A 21,174-nucleotide genomic window follows, 5' to 3' on the forward strand; every position below is an offset into this window, starting at 1 on the left:
TGTTTTCCGAACCCGATTGTTTATCGTAATGCGTACACTTTTGATTTATTTTGACGTAGTTTAACTTATTTCAAATAAATAAAATAAAATTATCCGATAATTTGATTTCCTTGTTCCATCATGATTAATCAATGATAACTTGAATGTTTTCTTTTTTTCGGGTTCGGTATTCAAATGTTGGCCTTCTAGAATCATGTGATTTGAACGTACAGACGACAAGAAGGCCATGTAATTTAATATGTCAGATTTCTTTCAGTATTTGGAGGACCATATTTATGTAAGAAATATTCCGTTTATAGATATTTATAACATACGTTGAGTATGAAGTGTAACGTAGCTTTGTAACTTGAAAATCAACAGTAATGTACACAGTCCATACAATGTACATGTATGTATGTAAATTTTTTTTTTTATAACAGTGTAATGCACATTCTCACAACTTCAGGGGCCCTGAGTCCGTGACATGGCCGTGACTGACCACGAGTGGACTCAGGACCGCTAACGTTTAGAGGATGCAGTTTATAAAGGGATGAATTTACATTACGCATGAAATTTCCCAGATCATTCATTTGATGAAATTTTGATCTATAACACACATAAAATTTCTTTTCATATGATAACTCCAGATCCCAATTCTAGTCGGCTTGTTTGTGTTGTGTCTGATCGTCCTCCTGATCTGGTGGTTATGTAGGAGAAACAGGTAATTGTAGATATTACTCAGTGTCACAGTGTAACATTACATGTAGAAAACACAGAAAAGCTATAGTCTGTCCCAAGTTATTGCTTCCATCAATTTTTGACGATTTTTAATAAAAATACACATACCTGTGAAAGAAATACAATTGAAATCGATGAAAGGGAATATATCCAAGGTATCTTCATTGAACAATTATCCCTTTTCAATCATAGAATTTCACAGGAACGAAAACAATTTTCTAACGGAGATTTATAATGGGAAATGTTTACATCTTTTCTCCATTCGGAATACACTCGGAATACATCGCACAATTTTTTAACATTATCATCCGGGCTTATTAATGGCTGATGCAATGCAAAATCTCCGTAGACTTTCAATTTTTGGATGTGTATTGAAACCTGAAGCGGTAGAGGGGGCGTTTCAAAACAGATAATCTGGACATTTTTCATATTAGTGGATGAACGTAGTTTGAGCACAAAGGTATTTACTATTATTGAAATATCAAGCAAAAAGTGGTGGAAGCATAAACTCGGGACAGAGTATAGCATATCTACATTACTGTTGTGTTTTTCTGTTCGGCAGAGAGCGGTACCTTTACCAACCACTGAACACTCAGGATGTGGCTCTATATGACCGAATGTACAGCAACCAGAAACAGGCTGCAGAGAAAGAACAGGGTGAGTCAAAAAGTGTTATAGCCTGGTAACAGGGAAAATACCGGTACAGGGTGAGTCAGAAATTGTGATAGGGAAAGTATACTATAAGGTGAGTTACAATCATGGTTAAAAATAACAGAAAAATACAGGGTGATAAATAACAATGAAAGTATTAAAGGGTTTGTAAGAAATTGTGTCGACAGAGAAAGTAAAGGGTGAGTTAATAGAATGTTTATTAGAGAAATACAGGTTGGGGTAAAAAATCAGGACAACAGGTAAAGTATCCTATATGAGTTACTGACTGGCAATAAAAGAACAAAGTGAATCAAAAGGCAGGACAGGTAACATGAAATATGAAGTGAAAATAAAAATTGTGAGGTAACAAAAAGTACAGGGTACATTAGAAGTTCATGTTCTATTAATGGTATCTACTTCTGCAGGATTGTAAGGTGACACTACGCTGTACATGTACATGTATTTACTGATATTTGAAGTGCTTACTGCTATGTCACCAATGTGTATCATTGTATGCCTTGATTGTAGATAGTACAAAACATGGAATATCAAACACTGTCCTTTTTGTTTGACGTTGATTTTAATCTTCTCTGTAGAAGCGACCTGGATGAATGCCCAGTACTACCTGAGGTCTCACCCCCAGTTCAACAGACTGAAGCAGCTCCCTCAGCTAGGTAACTGGCTCTTTACAGGTTTACATCTAGGTTTTGATCACATTGACATAGTATTGGATTATTGATAGTATGATCAATATTGCTAGAACATTGTGCAACTCTATCCCTTGAATCAATCTCTCTTCCTTGGATAATTGATCGTATTATAATCAGTTTTTCTGACCTTGACAGGAAGTAGGTCAGAGAAGCAGTGGTTCAAGGTCAGTGATCAGAACAGATCGGAGCACCTGCTGACTACACTCCCCCGCCCTGATAAGTGTCTGCTGGATCTGGACACTAGAACCAGGAAGATGCTAAACAGTCTGTTCCAACTCCTGAAGGTAGGTGTATAGCACCAGTCTCTGTCTCTTACAGACAAATGTATTCAGCATTGAAAATACTGCAACATATATGCTGTAGATTCTAATTAAATGTGAGGCTTTGATATCCACATAATATCCTGAAAAGCACTATTATGTAATGGATTTAGAGATCTTGCTTTTATTTTTCTGACAGGTAAATGAAATTCAATAAAAGTTTAGGATTTGCGATTTCATATTGCTACAATTTGATCCAAAACATTGGAATCACAGAATTAAGTTCTTGTGTACCGTCTGTTATTGATCCCATTACTTTCTGTTGTAGCATCCGTACATGTTCGCCATGACTGAGTTTGACTATGTGCTAGATCAGAATTTTGTGGTCATCATTCAGCCCCTCTGTCCAAAGGGGTCGCTCAAAGACGTTATATATCAGGTGACTCTCTTATCTATACACAGTACCGTATTTTCCCGACGATTAGTCGGTATTTTTTTTCTCTGAAGCAGATCACCCAACTTATTTGTCCACAGCGATTAATTTTCGTGATTTAAATGTTGATTATCTGAAAAAAATATAATACTAATGACATTTGAGGAATATTCGCGACGACAAGGGTTTCGCGAACCTCATGAAAATTTCTTGCACGCGAATGAAAGTAGCTGCTGTCATGTACAGTGTGTTGATCAATGTTTGTGAGCCTGCCTACTTTGTCACATGGCAATAAGACACACTGTAATAATGTTCCTGTGATGTTTTCAGACAAACTATGGTACACCATGGGTCGAAAAATATAGAGTCAAAGGGAGAGGTCTAAGATTGGAGCAAGTGGCTCGGTACGGAAAACAAATTCTACAGGTAACTACTTCTCTCCCTTTCTATTTCCTCTGTCATTGTACATGTATATAATTTGTAAAATTCAATGTGAAAGTGAAAGTCCAAACATTATTCTTTACAGTACATAAAGCATTAGCTTTGCAACAAGTGACATTGTAACTTTTACGATTAATGTTGTTACCTTAAGAATAAATGACTATTTGCCATTGTTACTTATACAATTCAGAATATGTTACATTGAATTAATTGTTACCATTACACTGTTTGATACGTCTACTTAATTAACAAAAACATTGCAGGATATGTTAATGTTATAATCCATGAAACATTTTAGGATGTTTGACCTTAAATATGACTTACATTTATTATACCCCCGCTCCGAAGGAGAGGGGGTATACTGTTTTACCCTTGTGTGTCTGTCTGTCTGTCTGTCTGTCTGTCTGTCCGTCCGTAACAAAAATTTCTGTCGCATTTATCTCAGCAACTATTTATCGCAGATGCTTGAAATTTTAACACAGTGTTTGTTAAGGCATGCCATATCGTGGGATATTTTTTTGTACCAATCGGACGCCAACTTCCTGTTAAATGACGACTTTGTTTATTTTTAGCAAAACTTTTCAAACAAATTTTTGTCAAAGAATTCTCAGCAACTGTTTATCGCAGATGCTTGAAATTTTTACACAGTATTTGTATAGGCATGCCATATCGTGGGATATATTTTTGTACCAATCTGACGTCAACTTCCTGTTTAATGAGTACTTTGTTTATTTTTAGCCAAAATTTTCAAACAAATTTCCGTCAAAGATTTCTCAGCAACTATTTATCGCAGATGCTTGAAATTTTAACACACTATTTATATAGTCATGCCATATTGTGGGATATATTTTTGTATCAATCGGACGTCAACTTCCTGTTAAATGATAACTTTGCTTATTTTTGAACCAAAATTTTCAAACAAATTTTTGTCAAAGATTTCTCAGCAAATATCTATTGCAGATGCTTGAAATTTTTACACAATATTTGTATATGCATGCCATATCGTGGGATATATTTTTGTACCAATCGGGCGTTATCTTCCTGTTCAATGACGACTTTGCTTATTTTTTAACCAAAATTTTCAAACAAATTTTCGTCAAAGATTTCTCAGCAACTGTTTATCGCAGATGCTTGAAATTTTAACACACTATTTGTTTAGGCATGCCATATTGTGGGATATATTTCTGTACCAATCGGATGCCAGCTTTCTGTTAAATGTCGACTTTGCTTATTTTGCATATTCACATCAGAGCGGGGGTATCACTAGTGAGCATTGGCTCACAGATATCTTGTTACTTTTTTATTCCTCATCATATTACCATTGTCAATTTGCAATTCATCATTGCAAATTTTCCTCAAAATGTTACCTTTACAAATTATGAGTTAGTATAAAAGCATGACATCACAAGTTATCTTTACAATCTGTGATAAATGTCTTATTACCATTGCCATATATTGTATGATATATTACCTGTACTATGCATAATAAATTTTAATAATTACTTTTACAGTTTTCGATGTTACTTTCATATAGAAACTTCATGTTACATGTATAATATATTGCAGGGTCTCCTGTTTATGGAACAGAAAGAGTTTCCTCCCCATGGACACCTGCACACAGGGAATATCATGGTTAACAATGGAGTGTGCCAGTAAGACAATTCACTCATAGATAACTTATCATCTTTTCTTGTTGTATTCCTCTCTTTGGAAAGATACTGGTATCTATTATTATGTTTTTCTGAATTTGTTTTTCTTTCTTTAGAATCGCAGGTTATGAGAATACATTTATTGGTTTGAAATCCAAGCTCTTGGCGATGGCCAGGAGAAAGTTAAAGGATCAACCGGAGGCTATTGACGTCCTCTCGTTTGGTAAGGTGCCAGAATGAATTACAGTAAAACATGGTTATAGCAAACATACTTACAATGAATAAACGCTACAATGAAGTGACACGTTGTAAACTTGACAGATATATTGAATTACACTTAAAACAAAGCAAATTGGCCGGTCCCTGGCACTCGTTATAAATGTGTTTTACAGTAATGGCTTTTGAGATGTGATACCTATAATTTTTTTATAAGAATTTCAAAATACCAGTAGATATACTTGTAATTAATTATGATGATATCTAGGTTACATATTTTACAAGGCCTGTTACCTTTGATTTACCTGTGACATTTTCTAGGTTACATATTGAATAAGATGCGGTACCTTATATATTGGTCAGAAATTGTATAAGATTTGGTATCTGTAATTGCCTTTGATGTTTTCTAAGTCATGTATAGTGTGGTGTGTGTACTTATATACTTGTTCCTTTGATTTACCTATAACACTTCGTAGGTTACATTTTGTAGAGATGTGGTACCTGTAATTTAGCTATGGCAATTTCTAATGCATATTATAGTATAGTATAAGGTGTGTACCTATATATACCGGTACCTGTACCTGCATCTAAGATTTACTTTTGATATTTCTAGGTCACATTTTGTACGAGATGTGTGTCGGGACAGAACTTGACTCCCCCCACCCTCAGCCTCATCACCTTAACATCATCAACAACCCAGCTGTGGTGTCAGTGAGTCACCTTATTTAATCATTTTTGTTATCAGGTTTGTTTGTAGCATAACTTTAAAGTCCCATCCGCTGGTAAAGGAGCCATTATATTGGTCAACCAAATATTGTCATATGCAAAAAGAATTGAACAACCATATTAAAGAAATTTTGACTTTGACTCTACAGTGTAAAAATTTAAAAAAAATTGTCCATATTCAAGCAATAGGTGCATGTTCTCACCTTGATGTTCAGTTGGTTTGTTTTTTTTATATAATTTATTGTTTTTGATCCATTACATATCAACATTAAATTACATTTGTAAATCAAGTCATCATAAACTACACACACAAGTATACTTCTCTCTCACACAAATACATGTACAATAGTGGTAAGTGGTCACTTTGCTTTAAAAAGATAAATGAATCAGAAAAATATTTAAAAAATACAAGAAATAACATAAATGAGACAAATTTAATATTTTTTCCATGAAAACCGTAATTGTTTGAAATTGTTCAGCCTTTAATATTTTTTTTAAGATAGCAGCATATTTTTTTCTGTATCATGATTTTTTTTTTATTGGCTGAATAATCCAAAAAATTTGGGTGATGTTCAGTTAGTCCTCAATGACTATCTGCATCAATTTATAATAAGATGTGCATTTAGTAAATGTAGAATTGTGTATCAATAATGACTTAAGCTAAATAAGCTTTTCACTTTGATATGTTAGCTATTGTGTATCAATTATGACCCATCATGGATTAGCTTATCACTTTGATCTGTTAGCTATTGTGTATCAATTATGACCCATCATGGTTGATCACTTTGATCTGTTAGCTATTGTGTATCAATTATGACCCATCATGGATTAGCATTTTACTTTGATCTTCACACACAAGGTAACCAACCCAAGCTACCCACTAATCACCCAAAGCTGGCCTATCTGACCAATTAAAGGGATGGATCCACCAATCATTGACAGGCTTATTAATTGATTGGACAAATTAACCAATCATAACACAGTTAAGACTTTCACAAGCCAATGAAATTTTTTGTTTGCAACCCAAGCTGAAATAAATCAGAATCCAGGCCTATATAAAGACCCAGCAAGCTGGCTGGTCATCATTCACCCATTGTGATCCAATCTTACCTATCACAGTGCTATTAATTACCTTCAATATAATTCTTCATTAAGTGTACAAGTATATTTTGTGCATTTGTTGATTAGTGTGTTGTGTGTTACCAAAGTCCTCTATCAATGTGAAAAGGTGTTCTAGTGAAATCTTAGTGAAAAAGTGCTTAAGTGTCAATAGTGCATTAGTGTGCTTCAGTGTCTGTTCAGTGTCAGTGTAGTGATTCAGTGATCCACCATGGCTTCTTGTTCATCCTCCCCTGCCATCACCGTCAACTTCAGCACCACTCTTGAGGACATCATCAAGGCCACCATCTTTGACGACGCCCCACCCACCCCTGAACCCTCCACCAGCCCAGTCAACACCTGCGTAGACACCAGTCAAGCAGAGACCAGATTCGATGAGTGCCTCACCTCCCTCTTCAGTGACCATCCCACACCAGAGAAATCCCACGACCTTCACTCCGACCTCCACCTTGCTCTTCAGTGTCTTCCACCGACCAGTCCAAAGAAGATATTCAGTGACAGCACCATCTCCTCCACAGAGATCTTCACTGCTCTCAAGTCCATCTTCCGCTCAGAAGCTGACTCATCCACTCCCTCTGTGCTCATCAAGTCCGTCCAACCAGAGATTTCACCAGCCGACCGTGAACAGCAACTTCTGCACAGATTCAAGACCCTCCGTTCCTTCCATCCCCAGGAGATCAACGACCTGTCTTCCTTCTTCAAGTACCAGAGTGCCCAGGTGGAGACTGACCGCTACTGTGCCCTTCATCAGAACTCCAACCAGCCCCTCCACATCAGAGAAAGCATCAACCAACACTACAACATTACCCACCACCGCATCATGGACCGTGTGGAGAGCAGTCTTCAGTTCCTGGAGGACAACCTCGCCACACCTCAACCCATCCAGACCGTCCCCCCACCCCAGGGCAACATCCGTAGCAGACCGTCCCTGTCCCAGAAGGCTGTTCGGCTGATGGAAGAGTGGTACTACAGTCACCGAGATCACCCCTACCCACCCCATCACATCATCCAGGACCTGGCCAGGAGAGGAGGAGTCAAGGAGGAACAGGTCAAGAAGTGGTTCTCCAACAAGAGGAACAGAAGCCGGAGGTCATCAGGGGTCAACAAGAGGAGGTCAACCGGTGTCATCAAGAGTGTGCCCTGCTTCTGGTGAATGTGCTCTGTGATATCTGTGTGTGCTGAGTCTGTGATGTGATTGTGCAAATCCTCAGTGTGACTCCTGTTTGTGAATGAGACAGTGCTTTGGGGTATATTAATCTGATGTTGGTGCTTTTGGATATCCATATGAGTCTGTGATATGTGGTTTGTGTAATCCTCCAGTTAGCTGTGTTTGTATATGTGCTGTTCATGTGTTTGCTTTGTTTGTTATATTCTTCAGTTCAGTGCTATACGTCTTACATTGATTTTTATATCATCAAATTTTGTGAATTATCCCCATTGTTCATTAGTTGGGAATTAGTTGTGATTATTTAGTGCTCTTTTGTAATTTGTTGTTGTTGAACAGTGGTTATGAACCTTGCAGATTTTTGTCTATTGATGTAGATATGTAATTAAATAAAAGTGCTTGCATTGTTAATATATACTAATATATTTCTTGTATTGTTGTTTTCAATAAACCAAAAATATAAAATAATGGAAGTGTCTTGTTTAAATTTGAATCAAAAGTCTTTATCATGATAAAACTAGACAGAAAGGAGATATGAAAAACAAACAGAAAAAAACAGAAAAAATAGAAATATATTTATCAATTTTTTCAAAAAGAAATTTTAATTTCTTTGAAAAAGAATTTCCTAAGAAATGTATATTCTTAGGCAAGTAGTTTATATTAACAAAGCATTAATAGATTCATTGAAACTTAATAAAATTCTGAAACTGTTATATTATCAATGTCATTTAGAGAGAATTGCATAAAATCTTCTTTTGGAAGGTATGCATTTTTGCAGAAATTTCTGTTGGACTTATGTCCTCTTTTTGATAAAGTAGTTTGTTCTCTTTGAAAACTGTCAAATATGTTCATGCTATTAAATTACTCAATAAATATTCTAAATTTTTTAAGCATAATGATTTATTGATCTTAAAAGAAAACACAAATCCAGGAAAGTTTTAAAAGTCACTCCTTTGACTGCTTGAGGGAAAATAATGAAAAGCATTTTAACTGTAATAAGATATTGTGTAACAAACTAATACACTTTTTCACTTTGATCTATTAGATATTGTGAATCAATTATGACTCATTATGGATTAGCTTTTCCCTTTGATCTGTTAGCTATTGTATATCAATTACGACCCATCATTAAAAAGCTTTTAACTTTGATCTGCTAGCTATTGTGTATCAATTATGACCCATCATGGATTAGTTTATCACTTTCATCTGTAAGCTATTGTGTATCAATTATGACCCATAATAAATTAGCTTTTCACTTTGATCTGTTAGCTATTGTGTATCAAAAATGACCCATCATGGATTAGCTTTTCACTTTCATCTGTTAGCTATTGTGTATCAATAATGACCCATCATGGATTAGCTTTTTACTTTGATCTGTTAGCTATTGTGTATCCATAATGACCCATCATGGATAAGCTTTTCACTTTCATCTGTTAGCTATTGTGTATCAATTATGACCCATCATGGGTTAGCTTTTCGCTTTGATCTGTTAGCTATTGTGTATCAATTATGACCCATCATGGATAAGCTTTTTACTTTGATCTGTTAGCTATCGTGTATCAATTATGACCCATCATGGATTAGGTTTTTACTTTGATTTGTTAGCTATTGTGTAATATTTACATTCTACTGTGTTTTTCCATTAAATTTTGTGATCTTCAAATGCCTCTAAATGCAACAAGTAGTCAAAGGTCAAATTGACCAGTTTTATTTTGATGTCACAAATGTTGAATGCTGTAAACTGCAACGTCACAAGCGAAAATCAAAGGTTGTAGCTAATCACTTTGATCCTCACACATAAGATGACCCCACCAATGTTATACCCTTAGGTGGCAGGGGACAGTTTTTTTGATACAATTCATTGTAGCCAAGGGATGCATGTCTTCGGAACTCTGTAACTAGAATTTCCTCAGTTCCCATTCAGCACAAATACCTTTAATTCACTCTTTATAAGGCCAATCACCAATTTCTGAAGAAAATTACTAATCAAAACCTGTAAAATTCTCTACATACTGGTTTTTATGAGATTTTGACCCTTTCATAATTTGCTAATTTTTCATGATTTTTCAGCTTTTTAGACCTCCCCCAGCTAATTCCCTGCAGTGGGTTGACCTTCCGTACCGCGTGCATGTTGCACTATCACATGTCAGAAACTTACCGCTGTATAGTTTACAATGTCCCATCCACCTACTTTTCGTGTTATTTTACCTCCCGTCTGTAACTTGCAATTTCACTATGTAAAGTCAGCACAACAGTCATAGCCGCAGGTTTCGCATTTTACTTCCGATTCTCATGTACCTAACATAAGGGGCCTACATATTGCATATCAATTTCAACAAGAGACACCCCTCTAACTAATGATAATCATTAAAAATCATTTCATGAATTTTAGCAACACTCATAAGCCTTCAAGTACAGCAACTCTCAATTTTACAGAAATATTGACGGGTACTTTATTCGAAACTGTCCCTTGCTACCTTAGTCACCTAAAGCTGGTCCATGTAACTTTGACATCCAATCACAATCCAGGATCTCCAGCATTTATTAATATACTCTTGTAGAACCAAATAATGAAGTTATTCAAATTTTAGTTTATATAATAACCCTGCAAACACACATTGTGAACAAAATTACCTATCACATTACAATGGTACACCCTCCAGTTAAATCTACATATTTATAAGTTCAGAAGTAAATGTTGTGAACTTAATTAGAAGTGTGTTGCTGTCCTTTCTAGCTGCAATAATATAGCCCTCTCCAATTGCAGCTAGGTACTTTCAAGTGATGATGTTACAGTCTTTGATTTTATCATAGGATTTTATAGTAATTGATTTAAAACTGCACTCTGTCACACTCCATACATGCTTAATACAGGTACATGTATACATCAGAGTTGCAGAGTAAATTATATATGATCTGTCAGCCACTCAGGCCTGTTTGATTATCATCACAATTATACTTAAACTTATAAAAATACATTTTGTTTATCAACTAGTTCCATACAGTTGCGAATGTAAAACTCGCCAATGCGAAATGTCACAAAATGACAAATGATGGACAAACCATTGATATACTCTGAAATAAAAATCTATGTTAAGAAATGGCTGAGGAAGGTTATGATTTCACTGTTGAAATAAAAAAATTACCGTATCTAAAATGCTTTTGTAGACCTATGCGGTAGGAAAAATAAAACTTATTGGAAATTTATTATTAACTGAGCGATTGTAAGGGGATTCTAATTCAAAGTGGACTTTCAAGAAGGAAATTTCTAAAAAAAAAAAAAAAAAAAAAAAAAAGATTTCAATCGTTGGGTTAGAATCAAAGATAGCAACAATTCAGATTATCTTGAGAGGCTTGCCAACAATGTTAGGTAATTATAGAAATGAATATGTGAATAAAATTAAAAATCTTAATAATTATTGTTTTAATTTCAGTTTCGATGACTGTTGATGAGTATCGTTGTGTTGTCGTATGACTGTTGATGAGTATTGTTGTGTTGTCGTATGACTGTTGATGAGTATTGTTGTGTTGTCGTATGACTGTTGATGAGTATTGTTGTGTTGTCGTATGACTGTTGATGAGTATTGTTGTGTTGTGGTATCCATGACTTGTCCTTCCTATGAGCTGTCCATTCCGTGACTTGTCCTTTCTATGAGCTGTCCATTCTGTGAGTTGTCCATTCTGTGAGCTGGCCATTCTGTGAGTTGTTGCAGTGATGATTTTTAGTTAGCTGTCCATTCTGTGAGTTGTCCATTCTGTGAGCTGTGATACAATACTTTGTAAAAATTGGTCCGGGGGGGGGGGGGGGCAGATATTTGACCATATGAAATATAGTCCTTTCAGAGATATGTATATATTAAAAACAGATGGAACAAATTGTTTTGGGAACATTCAACTGATTTTATTTCATTGTAAATTAGTAAAACACATATGACAAGAGATGGGAAAAATCTTAAATAATATGAGATATTTTGGAAAATATTGGTTTTAGCATTCTATTATGAAAAGAAAGTTATAACAAGAAGATTGAATAATATTTGTTATTTATCTGCATTTTAATTTAAAGATACAAAATGTCTTGAATTATACTCTGTTCCAGGAATAAATCAAGAAAGAGTGTCAAAAAAAAATTCAAATATTGTGTGAAAACTATCTTTAATGTGGAAAATTGTGATCTTTGAAAAGCTTGAAGTAATGTATTACATTATTGGTAATGTGTATTTTGATTTGAGTGATGTTATTTAACGTTATGACTACTTAACATACATCATTTTCATTCCACCTTCTGGTTGTGTGTGTTGGAAGGGGAGAGGGCGGTTGTGTGCAGTCCCTCAACTGGAAGACAAGGGGTTCAATGGACTGTGGATTGGGGATCTCTTTGTCAGCTTTGAATAGATTACTGGTTTACCAATTGTACCATATTCAATGATAAAGAAACAATATAATACAGTCATTATGATAGCACTTGTTTTATACATGTTATGTGTTATGCAACAATATATACATCCAACAATATAGGAAAAACCCTGAGAGAAAAATCAAAATATGATAACAAATAGTGAAGGCATTTCACAATATGTGTCACAGAAAATGCCAGTTGTAGCACAGCACTCTGAAAAATTTTACAAATACAACAGACATATAGAACACAGTGATAGATATAACATAGCACTAGCACATAAAAAACACAGCACACTACAGCATTGCACAATTGCATCACATAGAAGACATTTTAATATCACAGAGGACTGATACAAGTTGATTATCACATCTTATTCACAATTAGAGGGCACACTGAAGGATTGCACAAACACATCACATATCACAAACTCATATGGATATCCAAGAGCACTAACATCAGATGAATATCCCAAAGCACTATCACAAGCACAGTACACTGAAGCATCGCACAAACACATCAGATATCACAGACTCAGCACACACAGAAATCACAGAGCACAATCACCAGAAGCAGGGCACACTCTTGATGATACCGGCTGATCTTCTCTTGTTGACTCCTGATGACCTCCGGCTTCTGTTCCTCTTGTTGGAGAACCACTTCTTGACCTGCTCTTCCCTGACTCCTCCTTTCCTGGCCAGGTCCTGGATGACGTGAGAGGGTGGGTAGGGATGATCTCGGTGACTGTAGTACCACTCTTCCATCAGCTGAACGGCCTTCTGGGACAGGGATGGTCTGCTACGGAGGTTGCTGTTACTGGAGGTCTGTGGCTGTGGGGGGACGGTCTGTGTGGGTTGGGGTGTGGGAAGGTTGTCCTCCAGGAACTGAAGACTGCTCTCCACACGGTCCATGATGCGGTGGTGGGTGATGTTGTAGTGTTGGTTTATGCTCTCTCTGATGTGGAGGGGCTGGTTGGAGTTCTGGTGAAGGGCACAGTAGCGGTCAGTCTCCACCTGGGCACTCTGGTACTTGAAGAAGGAAGACAGGTCGTTGATCTCCTGGGGATGGAAGGAACGGAGGGTCTTGAATCTGTGCAGAAGTTGCTGTTCACGGTCGGCTGGTGAAATCTCTGGTTGGACGGACTTGATGAGCACAGAAGGAGTGGATGAGTCGGCTTCTGAGCGGAAGATGGACTTGAGAGCAGTGAAGATCTCTGTGGAGGAGATGGTGCTGTCACTGAAGATCTTCTTTGGACTGGTCGGTGGAAGACACTGAAGAGCAAGGTGGAGGTCAGAGTGAAGGTCGTGGGATTTCTCTGGTGTGGGATGGTCACTGAAGAGGGAGGTGAGGCACTCGTCGAATCTGGTCTCTGCCTGACTGGTGTCCACGCTGGTGTTGAGTAGGCTGCTTGAGGGTTCAGGGGTGGGTGGGGCGTCATCAAAGATGGTGGCCTTGATGATGTCCTCAAGAGTGGTGGTGAAGTTGATGGCTACGGCAGGGGAGGATGAACAAGAAGCCATGGTGGATCACGGAATCGCAAACTTGACACTGAACAGACACTGAAGCACACTAATGCACTATTGACACTAAAGCACTTTTTCACTAAGATTTCACTAGAACACCTTTTCACAAACACATTGATAGAGCACTTTGGTAACACACAACACACTAATCAACAAATGCACAATATATACTTGTACACTTAATGAAGAATTATATTGAAGGTAAATGATAGCACTGTGATAGGTAAGATTGGATCACAATGGGTGAATGATGACCAGCCAGCTTGCTGGGTCTTTATATAGGCCTGGATTCTGATTTATTTCAGCTTGGGTTGCAAACAAAAAATTTCATTGGCTTGTGAAAGTCTTAACTGTGTTATGATTGGTTAATTTGTCCAATCAATTAATAAGCCTGTCAATGATTGGTGGATCCATCCCTTTAATTGGTCAGATAGGCCAGCTTTGGGTGATTAGTGGGTAGCTTGGGTTGGTCACCTTGTGTGTGAAGATCAAAGTAAAAAGCTAATCCATGATGGGTCATAATTGATACACAATAGCTAACAGATCAAAGTGAAAAGCTAATCCATGATGGGTCATAATTGATACACAATAGCTAACAGATCAAAAAGAAAGGTATTGGTAATAATTCATAATTGATACACAAGTACCAGATCAAAGTGTAAAATACCAACAATGTTAGATACAGGTAACATAATGATGATATGCAATTTAAATAAAGAGTAAGTAGTGATTTAAATTAATTTTTTATCCAATGTGAGTTGCAGTTCAAAATGGACAGTTGTGCAACACTGAAAAACACACTAAAGCTTTTATTCAAAATTAGTATAGATTTTTAAACATTTCTGTTTAAGATGAATCAAGTTTTGCACAATGTGAAATTAGATCTTTTGAAATAATTCCCATTGCCTGGGCTGGTGTTCAGAGAAAGAGGTCACCATTTTCAGACTTAACATTAACACCCATTGGTCACTTTATCTTTGTAGCTTTTTCTTGTCAGTTATTATAAATTAAACACCAGTATCAGAGTGATGTAGAAACCATTCTGTGAAAATCCAATTTATTCCCAAAGATCAATGAGATTGACGAACAAGGATGCTGATTAAGAGTGCCATCTTGAGTACATGCTGTTGGTGCAAGTTTTGATGATAGCATTGACATAGAACATGACATTCAACCATCTGTGAAAATCCTTATTATGTATGATAGAAGATTCCTATTATATAGATTAATGATACTGATGAACAAGAATGTTTATAAAGAGTTTAATCTTGTGTGTTGTATGTGTTAAGCTTTATTGATATTATATTTTAGGACCTAATTATTATTACATAACTATTATTATATACTACCTATTACATATAGAAGAAGATTCCTATAATTTAGACTGATGAACAAGGATATTGGTTGAGAGTGTCATCTTGTGTGTTGTAGGTGCTGAACTTCATCTTTGGTGAAGACACGGATGGAAGATACCCTTCTCTAACAGAGGTGAGACTCTTTAATGCCAATTGTGATGGAATGATTTAACCATGTATTTCATTCCTATCAAAATATTAAATGTTCCACATAAAACGGTTTGTCACTTGAGAAAAATATGTAGTATTGGAAAATTCAAACTGAATTGTCATTTCAGCCTTTTGGTTATAAAATTTATCAAACCTAAATGCCATGTCAAGAAAATTACTGGTAATTACAATTTCTTTCATTTCAGATATCTGAGCTGGCTTTCTTTCAATCAGTTAACTTGGTGGAGATGAGCAAGTTCAATCCCTCTAAGGTTGTTCATTTTATGCATGAAATCCAGACATTTTATATTTCATGAAGTAAGCTTATAAATGAACTTCTTTCCCCAATATTTTGAAAGGTTAAAATTATGAAACTTGAATTTGCAGATTTATCTATCAAAAGAAATGAAAAAAGCCATAAAAACAGTCAACTCTGGTAAACCCGTAAAGTGAGTACCTATAAAACAACCTATCAACTGAATCTGTTAAATATCAAATTCAGGCTTTACATGTTTTAGAATGTTTATTACGGTACACTCCTGACTTTATTACTCCGTTACAACTTAAAATTTACAGAAAGAAAACAAAGAGAACAACCACAAAGGCAGAAAACATGGAGAGCAAGTCCAATGTTCCAAGTGGTGGATCCAAGCCCCCCTCTCCTCCTCCCCCTCCTGGTGGCCCCCCTGTGGTGACCACACCCCCACCACCCCCACCTCCACCTCCTGTCTTCAGTCCAGGGGGACCCCCTCCGGCTCCCCCGGCCCCGGCCCCGCCCCCACCCCCTCCCCCACCCTCCTCGGGAGGGCCCGGGGGTAGGGCAGCCCTGCTGGGTGACATCCGGTCAGGGATTTCCCTCAAGAAAGCTGTTACTAATGATAGAAGTGCACCCAAAGTGTAAAGTCAGCTGAGGGAAAGGCTAACTAACTGAGACTGGAAAATAAATCAATGGATGTGTTCATGGCTACTCTCTTCCAAAATTTTATCATTGATTGTCTTTATAAAAAAAAACACTATTGCATTGTTCTTTTATAATCTGGTAAAATTCTGACCCAAGTTCTTCAGCTATATGTTCTTTGATTAATTAAGCAGTGTGTACTGAAATTTACACATTGATCCCCCTGTAGAAAAGTGAATTTTGTTGTTATTTACATGTAATACATGCAAGTATTATGTTGTTGATTTTAAAGTTTTAACTTTTGTTTTCCAATTAACAAACTGTTTTAGCCCCTGCAATATGTTGGTTTATAATGTTGTGCAATATACCTTTGTTATGTGTTGTGATTGATATCTGTGTATGGTGAGGTGAATACATTCAGAGCTGCATATACATGTACAACAGTTTACTTGGTGCAGATTTTTTTCTACCAAAGGTTTTATTTTAGTGTTATTTACACTAACAAATGAGATACTCTTTGACAGGTCTGCCTGTGTGGGTGTTTTAGAAGAGCTGTTATCCTTGTTTTTGTGATTTTGTTTTAGTGTATGAATCTGTGTCTGATGGTTAATGTAATCCTTATTGATTGACAGTGTTGTTTTAGGTTGTATTTTGTTAAACCACCAAGTGCCAATACTGTGATGCTTTATAATGATAATGAATGAACTTTTACATATCAATGACTGTTTATACCAAATCAAATGATATAAATCAAAATAAAAGGCATGTACAAATGAACACAAAATGTGGTATTTGGAGTTTTCAATGTTTATGTAAAGAGGTGATATTATGGGCCATTATATAGTATAAGGAGAGATTTAAACAGTTAAGTAATTTGTTAATTTCTTTTATACTGAATGAACATTTTGTATATAGATGACATGCATCATTCAGTTCATCAGAAGTTATCACTGCTGTTAGCCAGGCTGTGGTAGGAGAACTCCCGCCCACTCTTGATGTTAGACACAACACACGCACTGACCGCGCTCCTCCCAAAGTTCAGGGGGAATAACCCCCGCCAGGCCTTCTTCACGGGGTCGTATTCCTCCGTGTTTGGGGACGTAGTGGAACCTGATTGGAGAAGAAGCAGAACAGTACCTTTAGTATAGGGACATTTAAATCATTGTTATCATCTTGCTGTACAAACTGTTCAGTTAAACGTAGATTTAGCAATAAATATCAGTAATTCGTTAATTCTACATAATTTCAACAATGCCAAGTTTTATAATTGGATTTAATGTAGACATTGTACAGTGAAACATAGGTATAGGGAACAAGCTTATAATGAATTCATGCCACTAGTGAAGTCAGTGTCATTCCACCTATCTAAATTGATAACGGATCGGAAATAACAAGTTAGGTTTAGAACAAATCAAAATATTTGGTTGTTTGTGGTTGTGTTTGTTTTACTGTGTTTTATTTATGGTCTGTTGAACTGGTATTGATGAGAGAGCTATCTTACCATCGTATCCACCAATGACCACCAGCTTCCCGTCAAGTATTACAGCAGCAAAGTTACTTCGTCCCTGTAACATGGAAGACATGGGATACCAGCAACGGGTCAGGCTACTGTACCGCTCCACTACACAAAACAACATAGCCCTAAATATTTCATATACAAAATGTGTTCACAACATTACTGAGGCAAATATGTGCACATTAGTTATGCGAGGAACTTTTCATATATTTTTAAATGTTTGAATTTTACAGGATCTGAAATTTTGCCATTTGTTTTTATTTTTAGTAACAACCCAATTACTATTTTTAGCCATAAGTTTCTATTTTTAGTAACAATCCAATTACTAATTTTAGCCATAAGTAACGTTGTGAAAAGCTTGAAATCATTTACTATTTAATAAGTATATGTAATGAATTAAATCACATGCTGAACCACTATCTTACGTGTGATTATCAAATGAGATAAATGATAAAAGTGTTTGATAAGTATACCTGACGCCAGCCGGTCGCTGCCGTTGTAACCACCCAAGGCAACCAGTTCTCTATTTAACGCCACCAGAACAACGCCACTTCTCCGTGACGTCATCTCCGGTAGCATCGTCCATTGGTCAGTTAATGGATCGTAGTACTCGGAGGAGTCCAGACAGGAAGTACCGTCAAAACCCCCGGCAATGAATATCTTGCCTAGAATAATTTAATACGTTTCTATTATTAATTAAAGGCACCTTAATTGAGGGTACCCACGAAATAAAAGCATTTCTAACAGAAATCGGCAACACAATTGCCGTTAATAGATGTCTATCTGACATAAAAATAAAATATAAGTATTAGAAAACGTATCAATTTTGTTTTGATAACATCAATACATTATGTTATCAAAATATTATGACCGAAGCTTTATGTAAAAAACGACACAAAATAGCATTATTGTACGAATAATTTTTGCTATTTCTTTAAGTATCTGAATCTGTCATTTCAATTTGCAAATCAAATTTTGTAAAAGAAAAAAATATCAATCCAAGCCATCTGGGGAGAGTTTCCATTTAAGAAAAAAAGATCTATCTGTATTACGGAAACTATTCTGGTTAGTTAGTCTCTCTCTCTCTCTCTCTCTCTCTCTCTCTCTCTCTCTCTCTCTCTCTCTCTCTCTCTGACCGTCTAGTGACGTGGCCCCGGCGTCGCTACGTTTCCTCCACATTGGCTGTACGTGCGTCCATTGGTTTTTCAGCGGGTCGTATTTTTCCACCGAATCTTGTCGATTTCGTCCGTCAAATCCCCCGCATGCGTAAATCAAACCTACAGTCCGTGATTCAGAAAAATATGAAGTAAGTTTTTGAATTTTCTTTAAGTTTGCGCAAAAGTTAACGTGAAATTCCGACCAAGACACGTACTTAATTCTTTATTTAAATACAATATATTTATTTCCAATGCGGACTTAAAAAACAACTGGTGCCCCTTCAGCTTTACAAACAAAGCTTTACCGTTTAGTTCCACGGCGCTGACGTAACACCTCATGATGTACATGGGCGCCCTCTCCTCCCACGTCTTGTCGTCGGGGAAGAACCGGTAGACGCTGTTCAGGTACTGGTTGCCGTCAAAGCCGCCGATGATGAAGATGCTATCGTCCATGAAGACCGTGCCGTGATAGGCGCGGGAACTGGGCATGCTCGGTTTGGTGACGTACCAGCGGTCCACGTTCTTGTCATACGTTTCCATGGTTTCCACCACCCCGCTACTGGACCAACCCCCCACGGTAAAGATAATCTCTGGGGGGACCCGAGGTCTCAACAACGTATTGTTGTCGTCTATGATGAACGGACTCTCGTAGAATATGCGCATTAGGTTTGCGACCCTGTTGATGAGCTTTTTGCAGTCTCTAAGAGTCAACAACGTTTTGTTTCTCTGAATTTTGGTTTGGAAGAAATCGAGATTAACGAAACAAAAACGAACAGATTTAAGAAGATTTGTGTAATGATCTTTTCTGCCCCTTGTGTCATAATCCACCCATCTCTGAATCGCCGCAAAAACTTCGCTTTCGTTCCGCACAGAAAGATCGTCATCGTCCAAAATTTCTTTCAAGTCATCGACATGCAGCTGAAGATACTCTTGACTCTTTTCAACAACCTCTTTGAAATTACGAATGATGTAGTTCCAGGTGTTCTGTGACAGTTGTTCACAGTTGTAAAATCGCGAAAATTTGAAAATTCCAATGCAGTTCTCCGGAGAGATTTGATCATAAAGGTAGTTGGTACATTCTCTCAAAAGTCCGAAAACATGAAATCTGTCCGATGCTGCCAAAAGATCTTCCACATTATCTGGTGTGATGATCGCCTTTCGGATGTATGCGTACTGGATGATTTGGTTCATCGTATTCGCTGATACACCGTGAATGGAGATCTCATTCTCCTCAGATTCCTTCAAACCAGACGTAAACAGCGATCTAAAATAATGACTGCAGCTTGCCATGACGTTTCTGTGAACTGGTAAACGGGTGTTGTCAACTGGAGTCTTGATGAAGGCATCGCAAAAAATCCCCTGTAGACGCATTTCGTGTAGTTGGGTTTGGGGATCCATGTCAAAAACATTGTCCACTTGTAGATCAGTCATTGTGGTCTCCATTCACACGCGGTCAAAAAGTAAATAGACGTTAATTTAGGCTACGTCATATATTGCGACGTCATAATAAACGTTGAAATTAATTTCGGGAAAAGCCGCTACGACAATTTTTGTTATTTTTTGTTATCTCAAAAGATTAAAAGATCGTTATAAATTAACAAATACAAAATTAAAATCGTTGATATTGTATTGAAGTTGTCCCTTAGTTTCACTGTGGGGTTCAGGGGAGGGGGATAAACTAAACGTTGAAGTTGCATGCCCAACACACCCCGATTTTCCAAAAATGAAGGTTTTGTTAAACATAAACGTAAGTATGATAAGACATCAGGCAACAATTGCTAATTTTCCACATACAGCACTATATATGATATACCGGCATTATTTCGAATACATACGAGGGTTTTTTTTGGGGGGGGCGGGGGGAGTAGGGTCACGGGTATTAATCAGCGATTTTTTTCCCTATAAATTAATGTTTTTGGGGGGGTTTTTTGGGGTTTTTTTCCTTTTTTTGTTTTTTTTTTATAGCCATGACATTTAGATAACTACTGAAATTTCTATAATTGATTTCTTTTGGCGTTACAATATAATTGTAAGAGTCATAAACGTGATTAAAACTTTGGGAATAGTGGTTTCAAACCTCATCTATATA

At 36.8% G+C, this 21,174-nt stretch overlaps 2 protein-coding genes across 2 annotated transcripts; one reads left to right on the forward strand and one right to left on the reverse strand.

The window, feature by feature from the left end:
• Nucleotides 1-119: 119 nt before the first annotated feature.
• Nucleotides 120-17,196, forward strand: LOC105320385 (slowpoke-binding protein). Its single transcript, XM_011418315.4, has 14 exons — nt 120-277; nt 627-700; nt 1,280-1,374; nt 1,965-2,042; nt 2,214-2,362; nt 2,667-2,777; nt 3,102-3,197; nt 4,779-4,864; nt 4,978-5,084; nt 5,691-5,788; nt 15,441-15,497; nt 15,721-15,786; nt 15,902-15,963; nt 16,091-17,196. Exons 1-14 carry the CDS (start codon nt 239-241, stop codon nt 16,413-16,415), a joined length of 1,443 nt encoding a protein of 480 aa, XP_011416617.3. The 5' UTR covers nt 120-238; the 3' UTR covers nt 16,416-17,196.
• Nucleotides 17,197-17,331: 135 nt separating this feature from the next.
• On the reverse strand, nt 17,332-20,564 carry LOC105320132 (kelch-like protein 10). Its single transcript, XM_011417941.4, has 5 exons — nt 19,391-20,564; nt 19,065-19,205; nt 18,402-18,593; nt 17,914-18,033; nt 17,332-17,522 (listed from the first exon to the last, which is right to left on the reverse strand). Exons 1-5 carry the CDS (start codon nt 20,526-20,528, stop codon nt 17,350-17,352), a joined length of 1,764 nt encoding a protein of 587 aa, XP_011416243.3. The 5' UTR covers nt 20,529-20,564; the 3' UTR covers nt 17,332-17,349.
• Between the last annotated feature and the right edge of the window lie 610 nt (nt 20,565-21,174).

Source organism: Magallana gigas, chromosome 4, assembly GCF_963853765.1.
Source record: "Magallana gigas chromosome 4, xbMagGiga1.1, whole genome shotgun sequence".
NCBI classification, from domain to species: Eukaryota; Metazoa; Mollusca; class Bivalvia; order Ostreida; family Ostreidae; genus Magallana; species Magallana gigas.

Excerpts from the sequence above, each read along its gene's own strand:
- LOC105320385 (XM_011418315.4), top strand. The coding sequence starts at position 239 with ATGTCAGATTTCTTTCAGTATTTGGAGGACCATATTTAT. Across the intron at positions 5,789-15,440 it reads ACAACCCAGCTGTGGTGTCA|GTGCTGAACTTCATCTTTGG; the intron begins GTGAGTCACCTT and ends TGTGTGTTGTAG. Across the intron at positions 15,787-15,901 it reads GCAAGTTCAATCCCTCTAAG|ATTTATCTATCAAAAGAAAT; the intron begins GTTGTTCATTTT and ends TTGAATTTGCAG.
- LOC105320132 (XM_011417941.4), bottom strand. The coding sequence starts at position 20,528 with ATGGAGACCACAATGACTGATCTACAAGTGGACAATGTTTTTGACATG. Across the intron at positions 19,206-19,390 it reads CAGCGCCGTGGAACTAAACG|GTTTGATTTACGCATGCGGG; the intron begins GTAAAGCTTTGT and ends CACGGACTGTAG. Across the intron at positions 18,594-19,064 it reads CGGGGCCACGTCACTAGACG|GCAAGATATTCATTGCCGGG; the intron begins GTCAGAGAGAGA and ends AAATTATTCTAG.